This window comes from Xiphias gladius, chromosome 1 (genome assembly GCF_016859285.1).
Source record: "Xiphias gladius isolate SHS-SW01 ecotype Sanya breed wild chromosome 1, ASM1685928v1, whole genome shotgun sequence".
NCBI classification, from domain to species: domain Eukaryota; kingdom Metazoa; phylum Chordata; class Actinopteri; order Istiophoriformes; family Xiphiidae; genus Xiphias; species Xiphias gladius.
Genome location: NC_053400.1, coordinates 12,921,510 through 12,940,272, shown reverse-complemented (window position 1 = coordinate 12,940,272; position 18,763 = coordinate 12,921,510). Strand labels below are relative to the sequence as shown.

Here is an 18,763-nt window from a genome sequence, read left to right as displayed (position 1 = left end):
TGACAAAAGTGCATGTTTTAGAATACAAGATGGTGAGGCCTCTGGCATGCATTGTCCTGTGAGTGACAATTGCAGTAGATCCCCAGAGGAAGAGCAGTAGGAATAGAACAGCCTTATATAGGCAGATCCCATGGACTGCCAAAGAGCTATGGGCTCTTATCTTTACACAAACATTCATGCACATACACACACTACCTTGCGTACACACACAAATCAGTTATCAGTAATTTAACTGTTTGTTTTTTTTGTATAGGATACTTTAGGTGAAATACTGATTTCGTTAAACATTCATTCCAATATCTGACAATATGAATGGAAATAGGTACCCTGTTGACATTTTTGTTTTTCTTCAAACAAATCATAATTGAGTAGAAATTAAATTAACCTGTAAGAACTACAAGGCCATTAAATTTATCTTTAAGAATGTTTTTCATCTTGAGCTTCGTTTTTGTATCATAGACAAAATGCAAGCCCTCCAACTCATCTTTGAACTGATAGTAACTGACCCAGTATGAATTACGGATATATATGAATTACGGTTCCTGCGAGAGTTCTCACTAAATCCAGTTCAAAGATATCAATTGGAATTATCTCTAATGTCACCACATATGCTTGTCATATTACACATGCCTATGTGCTTTCTGTTCAGCTATTTTAATTTTTTGCTCCATCCGTTCATCATCATCTGTAACTCCCACACTTTCCACTTTTCCTGCCAGGGCCGTGATATACTGGCTCCGCTTAACGACCAAGATTAACGGAAGGATTTCGCTTCAAAATGAGAGAAAAATATCAAACAAACATACAAAATGTAAATATTCTCACGAACAATGATGGACCTTTAACCCCGCCCAAAAAGGGACACTTAGTATGGCATTTCACATTGGATTCCATGAGCGATTGCCATACAACACACCCTAAACAAACACACATACACACTGTAGTGATAGACATGTATGGGCTGAAGAGCCATGTGCGTGAAGGGCGGCTAGTTCCCTGTGAGGGGGTTGGAAAACGCAATTGCCTCAGCATGGTCTGGATATTGTGGATGGGGTGTGTACAGAGAGATCAAAGCACAAAAGGCGGTGGAAACACCAAAGAGACCGGGAGACTGCCATGTGACACTGTATCCCCCTTAAGTATATAGGTAAACTGCTCGTGGCTGGAGAGGGATTTCCTGATGATGAACAACATGTGCAAAAATACAGAGAAATGCACAATTACGCAGTTTGAAAGATATCTGGGTCTCTGTTCACAAAACTAGGATTCAAAAGAAATAAAGATTCTTTAGCTGTTAACTACTTTGATAGACATCCAACTGTAGCTTTTCCATTAAGTTTTGTTTCCAAATATTTTTCCATCTACATCATATTATGCCCCCCCCCCTTCCCTAAAATAAATCACGTCAATGTTTTAACAATCCCTCTCCAAATCTGAATTCAGGTGGGATCTGTGGGGGGCATGATTTCAACATTGCATGCCCATTGCCTCATGCTTTGCTATGTATAGCACTAGTCAAAACCCCGTTGTGGCTTTGTCGGGCGGGTGTATGCAGGGGCTACAGATGATGCTCACTGAGATCACTACCGCTGGCTTTGTTTATCCCATTATCTGTCTTTTGCAAACATAATAGTGCACTATCAGAAATAGAGAGATGTTACCGCAGGGCAAATGTAAGTTGTTATGACCTGTCATTAGAACCGGAGTGGTAATGGACAGACCCAGGTCTACAGGACTGTTGTTGTTCAGGATGTGTGCAGAAGTGTTCGTGTGTGTGCGCTGGCGGAGACGGGGATAGGCCAAAAGGTATGAAGCAGGTTGGACAACTGTCAGCTCTTCAGTTTCACCATGGCATTTATTTACCACCTCCATGGACGTCCAATAAATAGTGACCTTTCAGCGTGTGCTCATGAACCTTTCACTCACAGCTTCCTCTTGTCCCTTGCTTTTTTCTCCTCTAATGTCATCAGCCCAACTGAAAGAGAAAATTGTGGTCATTGCAGAAATCTCACCAGTGTTCATCCTCTTTTTGTTAGTTTTAGCATAGAACACCTGCCTTCAGTCAGCCAAAATGAATGTCAGCGTAGTTTCATTTTTTCTGTGTAATTAAACAGCCGCAACAATTTTGGAATGAACAGGTGCTGTCTGTAACTACTCCCCAGGTAAGGTAGCCTCACAAGAGGTGCCTCTGTGTTGAATGGTGGAGCTCAATTATTTGTTGGCTAACAATGCAGCATAGGACTAGAATGGGTGAAGTGGGCGTGCCCACTGATGTTGTGATAATCTTCAGAAAATAGTGATGTAAACTTGAACTCATCCACTTAAGCAAATGAAGCCAGCTCCTGCTTTTAATGAGTGAATACTAGCCAATATTTCTTCCTGTTCAGTGGTTGAGCGCATTCATATTACTTTGTAATGATAGTTGATGAAAAACATTTCTTACAAATGATGCTCCTGATGAACTTTAAAGAGCCCTTGCCCTATTATTGTCCTTTTATTTTTTTAAAGACATTTGTAAAAATTTGTAAAAAAAAAAAAAAATACATATATATATATATATATATATATAAAGCCTCATTGGCTTATAACATGTAGGCTGCTGCAGAAGGTAGAAATTAACTATCTGATGTTGCTAGCTGTGGAGCAAATAAACTCTTGAGATAAATCGCTACTATTAAAGCTACATGAAACACCAGCTGCATGGGAACACGCTGTTCTAATCCAACAGGGATATTACAGCCCCCAGGTCCAAGATGGTTTGAGTGGTGAGGTGTCGACATGCACAGACGGGGAGAGGGGCACACCAGTGGACAAACAGGGGTCAAGGCAGTTATAGTTGCGATTTTGATCGCAGATGAATGAATCTTTTTAGGACGGGGGCCAACTTGGCGTGTTCATACGACTAGAATTGCAGGATATATTCTTGAATACTGACTTTTAGATCCCTCAAAATAGCAAATGTATCTGTACTCAACTACGTGATTTCAGTTCAGCTGGGCCTGTTGGGGTCTGATATGTTCTGCGGCTGTGCCTTAAGAGTTTATCGGCGGGGTGGCCACCAAAAAAAACCCCTTCCATACGTATGCAGAGTTGGACAGCAGATTTGTTTTGATGTTTAACAGGTCTCTGTGGAAACTGAGCCTGGCTTTGTGCGGCCGCCTGGCCCGCGGCTGAGGTTGTGACATCATCTTCTGGATATTCACACCAGTGTCAGCTCCAAGGAAGCTGAAACAGGAGAAGACCTGACCTCCAAGGACAGCTGTGTGCCCCGCACACTCTCACACACATCTTGCCTTTACGTAGCACTGCACTGCTAACACTGTCCCCAGCCGATCACATGCACAGTCTACAAAGGTACAGTATGTTGTTCTATATTGACTGACGGACCTTAGTAAATATTGTTTGGCGAGTATACCCCTGATTAGACAGGACATGAGGGCCACTGTGATGCATGGGATAAAGTTTCTGATGTTAGTTCAAAGTTTTAGGAATGAGGAAGCTGAAAAATACATTTCTCACAAAAAGGCAGGTGACTGACAATGTGGGTGGAATAAGTGCCACCTGAAAGTAAAACTAACTACGAAATTTATATGTGGAACATTGAAATTAAGAGATTGATTATTTAAGTTTAAAAAGCAATATCACTTTTGATTTTATCACACTAATTACAGGCTGATAATATCAAATCTGTTTCTTTGCTGCACCCGTAAAAGTCTGCTATGTGTAAAATATGTCAACGGTTGATTTTAATATTGACATATGTAATGATAAAAGCCCCAAAAACGTAACATGTCTGGCGGATTGAAAGCACTGATCATCATTCCAGTGGATCCTTTGTTAACTTGATCTATTTCCTTCATAAATAATATTCAGTATACATGAGCGCCAATGTGGCAGATTCTTCTGCAGCTAGAATTACAGTGACCTCTAGTGGTAACAGTGAGAGCTCTGAAATACTGAAATAGTTTATCTAGGATTTGGCCATTTTCTGGTCTTAAAAATACAGACAGATATATTGTTTTGATGTTTCATCAAAAAGCAGAGAAAACTGGCGAACTACTTTTTTTAATGGACATGCTGTTAAATGGATGCTGAAAAGATCACCTCACATGTAAAATATCCGGCTGATATTTTGTATCAGTTTTATTGGAATTGGATACAAACACCTGTATAGTCCCGTCTAGGGTGTAATAATAAGGCATTTTAGCATTTCACATACATTTCAGAACAGATCAATAAAAAGCCTTGTTTGTGGACCAGATACATACTGCTCTGCATGATGCCAACTATAGCCTTCAAATAAGATGATGCCATCAGTGTGTATAAATCTACATTTAATCTCCAGGCAAGAAACAGTCTTCGAGTGTAACTCTTACCTGACTTAATCTAATTCAACACTCAAAAATTCTCCTGAACTATGATAGATACAATATAAAAAGTAAAAATAACAACCGTAGTCAGAATATAAAATGGAAAACAATGTTAGGTACAATAAAAAGTTAGATATAGTTGACAGCTTACACACATACACAAAAAAAGTCTCTGACTGGCCGCTTTAGCTTGCAGTCAAGTTAGAGCTTTCGAACTGGAAGAGCACCAAAACCCATGTATTCAGTTATTTGTAATGAACGTTTTATCACTAGCTCTATTACCTGGAATTAATTTGTGTAAGATTACTCTCTTCTTTCTTTCTTCTTCAGCATGTCGACAACAGATGAAGCCTTGCGCTTTACACCTATGAGGAAAACATAAAAAGAAATACTGAATAAGTAGGATTTTTCTGGAAACACGACAAACATCAAAGGAAATACATTTCTCATAAAAGTATGTGTTGCAATACCTTGCTTTTTGCTGGGTGATTCAGTGGGGTCTGGGGACCTCTTGGCATAAGCTAACTTCATCCTCTGGATGTTCTTCTTGCTGATCACCTCGTGCTGCACAATAGGACGTGGGTAGTCTTTACCCACAATACACCCTGCTGCCTGCTGGACGCTGCGCGGAGCTTTCCAGGGCTCATAGATGTATTCAGCCGGGAACTTCTTCAGAACAGGGAGGTACTTCCTGTAAAGGTGGTAGAGGAAATTTATTTGAATGTAATACATGGATAATTCGTGATAACCTGAGCTTGATTCAACTATGATCTTACTTGATGTAGTCTCCATTTTTGTCTGTCTTCTTGCCAAAGGCGACAGGGGAGTAGACCCGGAAGTACTGGTGGAAGAAGGCACTCGCTGAGAGCCACTGCCAGTTCCCAGCATTCAGAGCCCAGTCGCCATCCAACAAAAGCTCCTCAAACACCTACAGGGACAGAGAAAATACCCCGAAAACCCCTTTAGTAACGATAGAAGACTGTTTTGGTTTTTTTGGGTTTTTTTGTGCTGCAGTGCCAGGTGATGAAGCCGGCAAAAGAAAACAACAAGTTCACAGATGTACTCCATACTTTATTGATTTGCAGTGTCATTTGAGCGACGCAGCTTCTTAGTCAGATCCTTTGAGAACTACATTTGTATTTTTTTTATTTTTTTTTTTAAATCAAAAATGGTTAGGAGTCTATTAAAGATGTTCAGAGTCAGTTTAAACTATTGTTCTGCTTAGAAATCATTTCAGGAAGCTAAATCATCAAGACTAAAAAATAGTTCTGTGTTATTTATAGGTGATCATTTGGATGAAGTAGAACTCACAATGTTATTTTTAACCACATCACCCAGCTATAGCACATACATTTTGGCTGTTTGAGCTGGAAATAAACCATGGTCTGAAATATGTACACATGCAACGCGGGCCTGGACGGGTTCCGTGCTTTTTCTTTGGTAAAAACGACATCATGCTTACAACTTCATTTCGAGTGGCAATGAAGGCAAGCTCATTTACACACCTTCTGCCCCTTTTCCCAGCTGATCCATAGGTCTCCCCTGGTGAGAAAACACGCGACAGCGTGTCTGGCCAGGTGGTGGATCCAGCCCTCCTGTCTCAGCTGAGTCATGATGGCATCAATGAAGGGGAAACCAGTCCGAGCCTTATGGGAAATACAGTACAGGATGACAGGAATTATTTATAGTACAGGAAATTAGATGATCCCTAACTTAACAGTGGTGATATGACGATATCATTATGAAAACTCTTTTGCCAACAGCACAGTTTCTCTTCAAGAGACAAGAGAAATGTCAATACCTCTCTCCATGCAGCCAGATAGTCGGGGTTAGTGTCCCAGTCCACTTGAGTACATACAGGGTTGCCCTCCATCTTGTTAAAGTTTGGGATACCCACACTAGCTGTGTAGAAGAACTCTCTCCACAGTAACTGGCCATGCAGGGAAACTGGAGGATCCGAGTGCTTCTTCTGCAAAAACCGCACATGACACAGACAGACTAAATTAAGCTTTAACTCTTTTATTTATTCAACATATTACCTTTTTTTTTTTAACGATTGAAATGCATTAATTTAAGTTACAATACCATAACAGACCATCGACTGTGCAGCCTTATTCAAAGTGTAGCATATTACCCACAAAACTGTACAGTGATGCTGACACTCACCCCCTGATAGACCTCGGTCAGCTTCCACCAGAAGGTGCGTGCAGACAGGCAGCCAAAGGTGACATATGGACTGAGAACAGTGGTGCTGGGGCTCAAAGAGTTTGGAGGCGTCTGGGGCTTCTCAAATCTACACACCCAATCCTGAAATATGGAAACAGAAGAAACCTGAATTAGACAGTTGCATGTATGCTATTAGTGTCATAACAACAGGGCTCAATTAAAATGTTTTTTTATTTTTTATTTTATTTATTCCTGATTTGGAATCCGACTTAGTAAGATCCTCCATTTTCTTAGAAGAAGTCTAAAATGATCATGTCGAGTCATGCAGAGCAGACAGAGAGAAAATGAAATACCCTTCGTTTCATATGTTCCTCTAGTCTCCTCAGAGCCTCCTGTTCTCCCCCTGGGAATGGCTCCTCTCCAACAGCTGCAGTGTCCTGGCAGAGCTCCTCCAGTGCAGGGATCCCATATTTCTTCTCATGACTCTCTGAGCAAGGGGTCTTCACATCTGGGCCAGACGAGATAAATTTCAAGTAATGAGCGCTTCAGTTTTACACTTGTATGTTACATTTCGATAAACTTGGTTTAAACTAATTGGTTTTAATGATTATTTGTACAAAGACAATGTCATGATTCATTGACATTAATCAAGTGCTTCTGGTGGTTGACCACCTTTCATGTCTTCCATGGTAGGAGCAGGGAGGGGTTTCTTAGGGGGGCCAAGAGTTTTCACTATTGCCTGCATACGGTTGTACGTGAGGGGAGCCTTCCCATTGTTTTCCTCAATTATCCTACAGAGAGAAGATAAACAAAATATATTCACCATCTGGATGGTATAACGCAGCCTTTAAAAACTCTGAAAGATTGTGTGTGTGTACATGCTCAGCACGGGCCAAACCTGTCTATATCATAGAGAGTGTGAGAGATTTTGTAGACGACTTCGACGCCGTGTTCTTTGGCCAGCGCGGTGACTTTTTTGTCCCGGCTCAGACTGTAGGGCTCTGTGTCGTGCTCATAGGTCAACTTTGTCACTTTCCACTTGTTGAACAGCTCGGGGAACACATCCTCTGGTTTGCCTCTCACAACAAACAGCCTGAGGGAGTCAAACACAGCACAACATGCCGATATCACAATTTGAATGTGACAACACCGCTCTGACTTAAATCTTATAATAAAAGTCAAGAACTTAGAGTTGCCTGAGCATTTTTTAACTTTCCTACTATTCAATATTTCTGAACGCTCTCCCCGTGTTTGTACCTGGAGTTGAGCTTTCTTAGGCTGCAGTCCAGGTCTTTGAGGGCTCCGACGAGGAACCTCCAGCGGTTGACGCCCACATGGGTATCGCTCTGGAGGTGAGGGTCCAGGATGAACACAGGGTAGAGATGCTTACAGTCCCTCAGAGCGGACACCAGTGCTGGGTTGTCATGCAGCCTGAGTCCCTTGCGGAACCAGTGAATACATGTATGAGCCATGTCAGTGACCCTGTAAACACATCACGGACAGTCCGTTGCCCTTTGAAGAACTGCATGAAAGGGATACATCCAGAAGATCTGGACACTGATTCTAATTCATGTCTCTATGTTGTAGGCCCACAAGATGACACAGTTGCAGAGACAGTGCACAGAGTTGTCAAACACAGACCGAAAACAACGAGCCAACACTCTGATAACAACATGTCACAGCGTCAGTAAGTTGCATTCGCATGTTAAACCAAAACGAAGCACAATTATAAAGAGAAACGTTACCTTGGCTGTGCCTTTCGCTTACAAACCCCCTCCGTGTTTACTGAGAAAATTCGTGTTTGGTAACATGCACGTTGACTGTGTTACCAAACGGGAAGCCCTGCTACGTCTGCGGCAAAATCAGCCAACCAGAGGAGAGCTGGTGAAGACAGACACACACACACACACACACACACACACACACACACACACACACACACACACACACACACACACACACACACAAGTGGCTGTGTGTCACTTTATCCACCAGATGTCACCATAGTGCAAACAATACCCGGGGGTAAGGCTCTAAACATTGCTACAATAACCCCTATGTTAGAGACAGCTGCTTTGGAAGGGAGAGCGTCCGCTTCCCCTCCAGGGGCCCGTCCGGATATCTGAAATTTTTAAATCACTCGGCTGCGAGGTACCTCAGATAAATGCCGCCAAAGGTGGATGTGAGCAGACCCCTGGATAAAAATCTCCGGGCTCTGCTCCCCACTGTCTGGCCACCCATGGGACAGAATAGCAGTACAGGAGGAATATGCTCTTCGCATATAGAGCAAATTCACTATTTGCGTTGTGAGTAACCCTCGTCCGAGGAGCCCACTGAGTCCGCTGTGTCAGCCACACCGCCTTCTCGCGCGCTGCCTCCAGCGGCTCGTCGTAGCTCGCCGTGATCGTATAGTGGTTAGTACTCTGCGTTGTGGCCGCAGCAACCCCGGTTCGAATCCGGGTCACGGCATTGTGGGACAATGTCACGGCAGACGAGTCTTTTTTTTCTTTTTGTTTTTTTTGATACAGCGGGGAAAATGTATTGCATTCGGTCGTACATTGCTGCTGGCGATGTTACGTGGCCTATGCTGCTTCTCCATAGTCACCCTTCTGCTCCCGGGGGAATGGCTTTTATAACAGTAAAAGACTCATGTGACGGTGGTCGGCATCACGTACCGTACCGCTGGAAGCAAAGGGGTAAATTGTTCCGGTCAAAAAAACAAACAAACAAACAAACAAAAACAAACAAACAAAAAAACCACCTCTGGGATGGTGGCTCTGTTTGAATCACTTCATTGCCTTTACCGTGAAGCGCGACCAGGGGGAGACAAAGCCTTGTCAAAGAAACCGGGACGCTGCGACGGCGTTCAGGTTGACTCAAAGTCCTACAGTGATCTTCCTCTATGCCACATTTAATCAGGATGTTGACGGTATTCGTGAGAAAAAACGGTCCCGTTTTTGAAAGTGGATGGTTGCCAATGCAGATGTTTTGCTCTGATTACATTTACACGACTTCTTCAGAGGACTTTTGTTTGTTTTTTTTGCTTTAGGCTATTACATTTAGAAATGAGTAGCCCACAGCTTTTCGAGCCAAAATTGACTCTCCATCAGTTACATCAAAGTGACTCTAGTTAAACGACACGTACAAGATACAGCCCTGATATCCTCAGGCGGAAGCAACGCTTCTCTGTGCTTCACGTGGCCGCATTGCCTGCTCCGCGGTCGCGCTGACTGCGCGAGAAGGAGCGGAAATCGGTCTGTGGAGGACGAAGTGAAGGAATGTTCAAATCTGTTGCTGCCTTCAAGTTCCGTCGGAAAACACCGGGATGAAATAAAAAAAAGCGCAAGGCGAAAAGCTGTTTTACGACCTGCTACTGAGACGTGACTTTCAAGTGACCGAGAGCATAAACCTGCTCCAAGAGTATTGAGGCGATGCGTTTGAGCATTATAGTTATTTACATATGACATGAAATGTTAGGGATGTGTGTGAATAAGTTAGAGAATTCACGTGTGTTTGAGCTTGCGTTTCCAATGTCACATCTGTTTAAAAAGCCGAGGTGCCTCGTGGTAAATGATTTGAAACAGAGCAATGTTGAGAATCAGTCATCGGTTCATTCATCAACTTCTGCAGCAGCATAAAGCACCTGCCTGCCCTTTGACGTGTAAAACCACAGAGGCCGCTCACCCTGGTATTATTCCCCACCATGTGGCTAGAGTCACGACGTGTACCAGCCTATCGGAATTTCGGCTCCGGTCGTTCACTCTTGTGAAGGCAGCGCCTCAGTCGCCGCACCGTTGGCTGGCGGTCTCGCCATTCACCCGGCAGCCCGCCCAGCAGCGCGGAGAAGCGGCATGGCAACGGCGCAAGGAGGTGTGACAGGTTAACCGGAGACAGGGCAGCAGCAGAGGCGCTATCTCCGCTCCTCGCCGACTGAAGAAACTCACCGTGCGCTACCTCGACCGGTCAGCGCCCTCTCTCTCTCCCCCCCCTCTCCCCCTCTCTCTCTCTCTCTCTCTCTCTCTCTCTCTCTCTCTCTCTCTCTCGCGCACACACAGACACTGATGAAACGATGCCCCGCCGCCGCCGCTCCGCACTGTCGCTGCCGCTGACCAGGTGTCGGACCAAAGAACAGGGACGTCGTTAACGTGACAGAGGAGAAACTTGCACGTATGTGCTGTGCGCCCTTCTCCCCGGTCCCGTACGCAGACGATCGAGAAGATGCTGAGCCGACTGATGAGCAGCAGCATCAGGAGTCTGGACAGGGAATGCAACTGCACTGTGAGGCTGCTGGACGATTCGGAGTACACCTGCACGATTCAGGTCAGTGGGGACCAACATTGCCTGTTTTTTTGTTTTTTTGTTTTTTTTTTCCCCCAAATCACCTTGTTGTGGAGGACGGGATACTGGCACGTAAAGGGGTGGTGATGAGTTTTCCCTGCACATTTAATCTGCTGCTTTCACATAGCTGTAAAAAAAAATAAATAAACATCCCGATTAAAGCAGGTGTCATCTGCCTTGACTCCATTCAATTTTTCAGCATATTTGGATGTTGTGGTGTTCGTGGTCAGCTGCCTGTTATCATGAGGCTGCAGATGTTGCTTTCGTCAGAGACGTTACCTGTGTGGACATCCCATCATGATGCATGTGGTGCGTGAATTGCGTAGCAATTTTCCAGCACTGTCAATTAGCACTAAATGCATTTTCCGACAGAAAAACTGATTTAAAAAAACTATATATGGATATAGAAATATATCTCTATTTCTCTCTATATACATATAGATAGACATCTTTCCAGCACTGTCAATTAGCACTAGATTTAATTCAGACAGAAAAAATATATATATATGTATATATATATATATATATGCTGCCCATTTGCATGCATTGATTTAAATGCATTATGAAACTAATCTGGATAATCTGATCGTCAACGATTTCAGTGGAGGGCTCAGAGAGGATTTTTTGATCCTCTGGCTCAGGAAGTTATGGTCTATATCCGGGGAAGTTAAATGTTGTTTAGACTACAATTAGTCTGGAGATCTCGTAATTTGTGTTAACAAAGCAGGTGTTTTACTCTCAGTTGTTTGTCCTTCAGACTGACCCTGGGTTTGACAGAGGAATTGGGCACTTTGCAGTGATGAGAAAACTTTATGTCCAACATTGTTGATCAAATTTGTTAAAAAACAAACAAACATCTGAGACACTTTTAGTGTGGGCACATCCCTTCCTAAAACCTAAAATGATAAAATAAACCAATTTCTGAGACGTGCTGAAGCAAGACATTGTTACTCCAGATTTTTTGGGGGGGTCTTCAAAGGTTTGGGGCTGGATGAGAAATACAGAGAGGCAATCAAGGGTTCCTTCTGCCTAAACTAGCTTGTTTCTCGTCAGTTTTCCAGAAATTACTATCCAAAACACAGTATCAAAAACATATACAAGACAGTTGTCTGCTATGTACTAGCCGACCTCTCTTGCATCAATCTTTATGTATTTCTTGTACACTGAGTTGTTTAAAAAATCAATTGTTATATTGACATCAATGAAGGCAAGACATCCCTACAGTCAGTAAACAGTTGTTTATAAGCAAGAGGGTGATGTGTATTTCCTCCTTTGTAAATCAAGTGTGTGTGTGTGCATCCCTGTGGTGTCTTTTGTGCGCCTGCATCAACAAGGAGTCTGCTGTGTGCATCATCTAACCTGGTCGTTTGAGCTGCCAGAGCTGCGTTTGATGCTTGTTACTTGAAGGGATTCCATTGCTGCTGAATTAGAGATGGCAGCACACAAAGACCATCACCACCTGCTCATTTCTAGGATCTGACGGCAAAGGCAAAGCCAACCTTTCAACGTCAAACAAGTTAAAGTGGCATTGCCCGGGGGAGAGATGATTTTTTTTTTAGATCAGTCTCAGGTCTTTCCCTGCTTGTCCTCATGCTGTCTGTAACTAAATAATAAATATCACCAACAAGTGGGAAGTCTATGATTGTTTTCCACGACAGTTCGTCCATGTAATTTGTGTTGATCTAATGTGTGGGACCACGCAGCCAAATGTTTGTGACTTTCATGCCGTCCTCCTAGCTTTCTCCCCATTTCATCTTGCTAAAAAAGAAACGCTTTATTGATAATAGAAATTTTGACCAACTTCCCAACTCAAATTTCAGTTTAATGTTAATGTTTTACACACAAAACACTGTAGGATTTTGCTTTTTGACTAATCTGGAGAAAATATGGTGGGTCTAGTGTTTTTTGATTAGATCTGTTGACCAAAGTACAGCCCACACTTGTTCACCCTTCTTCTGAGCAACTCCTTCACGCAGTCATGATGTAAATTGTTTGGCTATCAAGTTATGCTGATCCCAACCTTTTAAAGCACACAGCAGGGACAGAAAGCTTATTTCTAGTGCAGCTTCTATTTAGAGGGCTTAGCTCTCTATTGCCATATTTCATTATTTCCACCATGGGAAATAATTAAATATGCCATTATTTTGCACTACAGGGCTCTTGATGAAGCACGACTGGTCTAAATGGAAACATAAATAGGATCATCAGCTTAATCAATCGTCTATTGTTTACACCCATAACATCACCATTTATTTACTTGCATCAGAATATGCGAACACGACATGTAGGGAGCTATATTATTTATGTTTCACACAAAGCATCTGTAAAGCTAAATAAACACTGTTGAACACAGAATTTTCCATCTGCTTAAATTGCATTACAGTTACCAAACTGGAGGATGACAAAATAGTAGGCTCATTGAAAATGAGAGCAAATAGCTGCTGCCCTTCCCTGCACACCTTGGAGATGTGGCCCAGAATAAAGGGCCCTCATGGGGCTCAACAACCGTCACACTCTCCATTTAGCTCAATTAGCCTACACCTTGAACTTCTGCTGTTACAATGAAATCATATCATAGGGGAATGACGGTAGATATGACCTTCATAAATGGAAAAAAAAAAAATCCTGCTGTGAAGGCAGTGTGGAGTCGAATAGGAAGACAATCAGGCAGAGATGAAGCAAAAATGGCCAGGGAGCCCCGAGAACCACTCCATTTGCCTCCCTGTCAGTTTGCCTTGCTTACTTACAAACCTCATCAGATTCTACTACCACCTCCCATTTATCTCCCTCATGCTGCTTACCTGACCCCCTTCCCTACTGATGACATTGTTGCTGATTACATCATGACCCTGAAAGCATGGGAGATTCATGTTCAGTGATCTCTTCTGTTCTTTCGACACCACTCAGCCTTTCAGGATATTCCCAGGCATCTAACGTCCACAGGTCACAATACAATCCCTGAAACCCTCAATCCTTGATGCACAGGGCTGTTTCTACTGGCAGAGAATTGGGCAGAGGGTTAATTGGTGAAGAAGCGAGCAGAGGGCTGGCATGTGTCTATGCAGTGGAGATGTTGAGCTGCTGTGGGAAAAAGGTGGGAGGTGCGGAGAAGGCCACTTAGAAGCTTTTGGAAGCCCTTGATGGGCACAGGGAGGCCCGAGGCAGCCGGGAATAAAAGGTTCAGGGGAAAGAGAATCAGGAGCGGGTCTGTGTGGGGATCTTCAGCAAAGGTGTGAGCCAGTTCTGGAGGCAAACCAGAGGGAGAAATTTGGAGTACTTACACAAGGATACCTGTGGAGATGAGGAGCACAGATCGAGGACAGATTGAACTATCGGCCCTGCAGTCAGTTAGTGAGCGTCTCGCTCAGCCTGCTGAGCCACAGCCGCCCCGTTAATAGCAGGATAAACAGTTTCTTAATTGAATGTAAAGAAAATGTATTATGTCATGATATATCAGTATTGCAAATGTATTATAATATATATCAGAATAGAATATGTTATCCAGATGACTCACCTCTTGGTCCATGATTAGCCAGATCAGTTAAAGAATAAGGCTGGAAGAATTTCTGATGAACTGATCCTACTAACCAGAGTAAGTATTTTCTGAGAGCCAAGGCCTGATATACAGTACATTCAGAAAGTGTTCTAACCCTTTTGTCTTTTTTCACATTTTGCTATGTTTCAACCTTATGCTAAAATCAAAAATACTATTCTTTTTCCTCTCATTAATCTACACTCAATATCCCTTTCTGACAGAATTTTAGAATTTTTTGCAAATTAAATAAAAAGGGAGAAACTGAAATATCACATTGATGTAAATATTCAGACCCTTTTCTATGACACTTGAAATTGACCTCAGGTGCCTCCCATTGCTATTGAGCATCTTTGAGCTGTTTCTACACTTTGATTGGAGTCCAACTGTCATATATTCAATTGATTGGACATGATTTGGAAAAGGCACAAACACATATATAAAGTCTCACAGATGAAAATGCATATCCGAGCAAAAACCAAGCCATGAAGTCGAAGGAACTGCATCCAGAGCTCAGATACAGGATTGTGTCAAGGCACAGATCTGGAAAAAGCTACAAAAAAATTCTGCTGCATTGAAGGTTCCCAAGAGCTCAGTGGCCACCATAATTCTTCAATAGAAAAAGTTTGGAACAACCAGGACTCTTCTTAGAGCTGGAAGCCCGGCCAAACTGAGCAATTAGGGGAGAAGGGCCTTGGTAAGAAAGGTGACCAAGAACCTGATGGTTGCTCTGGCTGAACTCCAAAGATCCTTTTTGGAGATGGGAGAAACTTCCAGAAGGACAACCATCACTGCAGAACTCTATCGATCTGGGCTTTATAGCAGAGTGGCCAGATTGAAGCCTCTCCTCAGTGAAAGACACATGAAAGACACTTGGAGTTTGCAAGAAAAAGCGCCTAAAGGACCCTCAGACTGTGAGAAACATGATTCTCTGCTCTCATGAAACCAAGATTAAACTGTTTGGCCTCAATTCTAAGCATCATGTTTGGAGGAATCCAGGCACCGCTCATCACCTGCCTGACACCATCCCAAGCATGGTGATGGCAACATCATGCTCTAACGGTGTTTTTTTCAGTGGCAAGGACAGGGAGACTGGTCAGGGTTGAGGGAAAGCTGAATAGAGTCAAATACAGATATATCCTTAATGAAAACCTGATCCAGAGCACTCAGGATCTCAGACTGGGCCGAAGGTTCACCCTCGAATAGGACAATGACCCTAAGTGCACAGCCAAGAAAACGCAGGAGTGGCTTAGGGACAATTCTGTGAATGTCCTTGAGCGGCCCAGCCCTGACTTGACTGCAACATAACAAAATGTGAAAAAAGTGAAGGGGTCTGAATACTTTCTGAATGCACTGTATCAGTAACATATCAGTGAGCCACACTGTTGCACTGGGTATCATGTTCCCTTATTACCATGGACAAGGACATTGTGGTTTAGTCAATCCCATATACACCAACCTGGTGCTGAAACTATTTCTACAGTGCATCGTAACTATACAATACATAGGGATAGTGAGGCCATGATTGTTTCGCCATGAGTACCTGTGCAAAGTACCTCTTACTTTCAAATTAATATCACTGTAATTAAAGAGCCAAGTACGTACAAAGAGTATTTAGATCTATGTTTTGTTCGACAGTTTTACCCTGGATGCCTTTGAATTGTGTAGTCAGTGTGGTTAAACAGCTGCGGTCTAGCACTGTATGATACAGTCCGACGTTTCACATTCCATTGATTTAAATTTAATCAGATTATTATAGGAACCTTAAAACTATGTAATTCAAATCATCATTCATAACCCGAACTATAAGATATAGATCCCACATATTCTTTATTGCGTAGTCTTAATGTGAAACGATCGGGCTAAAATTTACAAATTTATCACTCACAGCTCAACATAACATACTGCAAACAGCTGAGGAAGTTAAACACCAAGCAGTCTGGCAGTTATTTTGTAGATGCAGATACTGTGGGCCATTTGCTCGAAATTAATATTTCTACCGCGAACCAAAACATGTATATCAGATGATATCAAGATGAACGATAGAATGACATTGATCCAGAGAGACGTACCTCATCACTGTGAGTAAGTGGTTGAGTCACCTGGCACCAGCTCAGATCCTGTAAAGCTCACTAATGAAATTAAGAATGTTCTTTTTAAGCCAAATGCAGAACTTAGAAGGTGCTCCTCTCGTTTTGCATTGTGAATGCGTTATTGAAATAGGTTGCTCTTGTCCCTTAAGTGGTCTCCCTGCACTTATATTGTTTTCTTCTTGGTGTGCACTGCTAAAATTGGAATCAAGGTTGTAATGTATTTTGTTTTCATACTCGAGTGGGCCTGTTCTTCTGCTTATGTTGCCTTCACCTCAAAGCTTCCACACTAAAATAATGATAATGGCTGATCTTACCCCTAAATCCGAGCATAGGTTTAATTATTTTTGTCCAAACCAAACTTTAACCAAGTAAGTATTTGCAAATGCCTTTTATTGTTTGTTTTAGGAGGAAGAGAACACAGAAAATAGAGAGTGCTTATCACAGTTAAGTGTGAAATTGTTGTTCTTTACTGAGGCTGACAAGCATATAAATGGCCCTCTCACACTGAACTACAGCAATCCTTGATTCATCATTGATATATTACCATACACTTCTGATTTCAAAGAGTATTTTCTGCCGCTGAAATGGGTTTAAATAGGATGTTGATGCTTGTATCTTTTGTGCCTGTAACTGTGATCACCTGATGTCAAAAATAGTTTTTAAGGTTGTACTAAAGCAATTAGTTGATTAAAGATTACTCAACAGAAAATTAACTGATGATAGGCTAATTCTGTATACTTCGGTGGACATTTAGCTGAAGGCACTGCGGTGCCTTTAGCTAACTGTTAACATCAACATGATAACATGCTCATAATGAAAATGCTGTCATGCTGATGTTTAGCAGGTATATTGTTCACCATGATCACCATATTAATTTGTTCAATAAAAGTAATTACAATTCATCCTGAGCAGGACATGTATGTGTTTACCAAGTTTTATGGCAATCCATCCAAAAGTTGTTGAGATATTGTCATCCATGGAGCTAGGCCGGTCGCGTGGTTAATAAAAACACAGAATATATGCGGGTGTAAGCTTGTCAAATGTTAGGATGTGCACACTTTTTACAGTTTCATATCCTTGTTTATTGGATACTTTTGGGTTTGTAATTGTTGGTCAGATAAAGTAAGCAATTTAAAGAAAATTTGGGCCCTGGTACTTATGATGGGCATCTGTCAATAGTTATGGCATTTTATGGTTTACAGTAAATGTGCAGTAATCAATAGGTTACACCGTATGACAGCTTTGGGAAACAGCCCAGTGTTTGAGACCTTATTCACTCAGTGGACAACCAACCAGCCTCTGATTTGGGTTGTGCATTCTGCAGACATGTTTGAATTTTGGATCTGCATGGACATGCATGAATGCTCTCACTTTTACTCAACAGCTGCTGTCGAACTGTCTTTGATCAAGGCTCACAGTCTGGGCTCCAGTGGATCTGCTCAGCAGCTGATAACAGAATTCTGCTTGGATTGGGAAGCTCCCAGGTGTAAGCTAAAGGACCTGGGTGGGAAATATTATAAGGTGTTATGTCTGTATTTTTAGACATCTTACCAATAAGAGACTGTTGATAGCGTCTTTTCTCATATCACAGCTAAAGGTGCTACACGTAGCAACTACATGAACAGCATTCATGCAGTGAAAGCTCAGTCAGCCTTCCTTGATAAAGGTTTAGCACATACAGTATTCAGCATATAGGTAATGGATAGAGAAACTTCACCTGATGTCCAAACGTTCAGCCTGTAGCTCGAGAGCATGGGATTCAGGGAGAGCGTTTTTCCCATAATAATCCAAAGGCTGGGAAAGCTGGTCCCCTAAATAGATTTATTTCTAACCAGTAAAGGCTTAATATAGAATAAAAGTAGGATGTGCTTTAGACAGAGCTCCTGCTTGTCAGCCTCGCTGCCAACTATGTGCCGCCCTGCTGAAATCTGTGAGAAACATGTCTTGCTGATGTGAAGGCGCCCTGTTAAATAACATGTTAATCCATAATATGGAGAAATGGTGAGATAAACCCTCGAGGCTTTGGTGTGCTTTCAGATTAGGACATTCAGCTGTTGGCGATGACATTAATATCTATGACACCAGGGATGTCAGGGCCTAGACTTTGCTCACCCCACTGACTGAATGTTTTGGTGAGCACATATACAGTGCATTCAGAAAGTCTTCAGACCCCTTAACTTTTTTTTACATTTTGTTATGTTGCAACCTTATGCTAAAATCATTGAAATACATTTTTCCCCATCATCATTCTAAACTCAATACCC

The 18,763-nt window shown here is 42.4% G+C and overlaps 2 protein-coding genes and 1 non-coding gene across 4 annotated transcripts in view; 2 read left to right on the top strand and 1 right to left on the bottom strand.

The window, feature by feature from the left end:
- The first annotated feature begins 3,426 nt into the window (after positions 1-3,426).
- LOC120805329 (FERM domain-containing protein 5-like) overlaps positions 3,427-18,763 on the top strand; it is a 72,076-nt gene continuing 56,739 nt past the window's right edge. Inside the window, exons 1-2 of one of the 2 annotated variants that reach the window (XM_040155608.1) lie at positions 3,427-3,444; positions 10,743-10,856. In XM_040155608.1, the coding sequence (XP_040011542.1) occupies positions 3,433-3,444; positions 10,743-10,856 (126 nt within the window). In that variant the 5' untranslated portion in view covers positions 3,427-3,432. Of the gene's footprint in view, positions 3,445-10,739; positions 10,857-18,763 lie in introns of those variants that run through there. The other variant, XM_040155522.1, reaches the window with a different exon arrangement.
- Positions 4,113-9,772, bottom strand: cry5 (cryptochrome circadian regulator 5). The gene is made up of 12 exons (XM_040155391.1): positions 9,682-9,772; positions 8,282-8,417; positions 7,794-8,018; positions 7,435-7,629; positions 7,209-7,327; positions 6,890-7,044; positions 6,537-6,677; positions 6,172-6,339; positions 5,876-6,016; positions 5,147-5,298; positions 4,841-5,061; positions 4,113-4,735 (listed from the first exon to the last, which is right to left on the bottom strand). Exons 3-12 carry the CDS (start codon positions 8,006-8,008, stop codon positions 4,674-4,676), a joined length of 1,569 nt encoding a protein of 522 aa, XP_040011325.1. The 5' UTR covers positions 8,009-8,018; positions 8,282-8,417; positions 9,682-9,772; the 3' UTR covers positions 4,113-4,673.
- On the top strand, positions 8,934-9,005 carry trnah-gug. Its single transcript has one exon. It is a non-coding gene; the product is annotated as a tRNA-His (tRNA).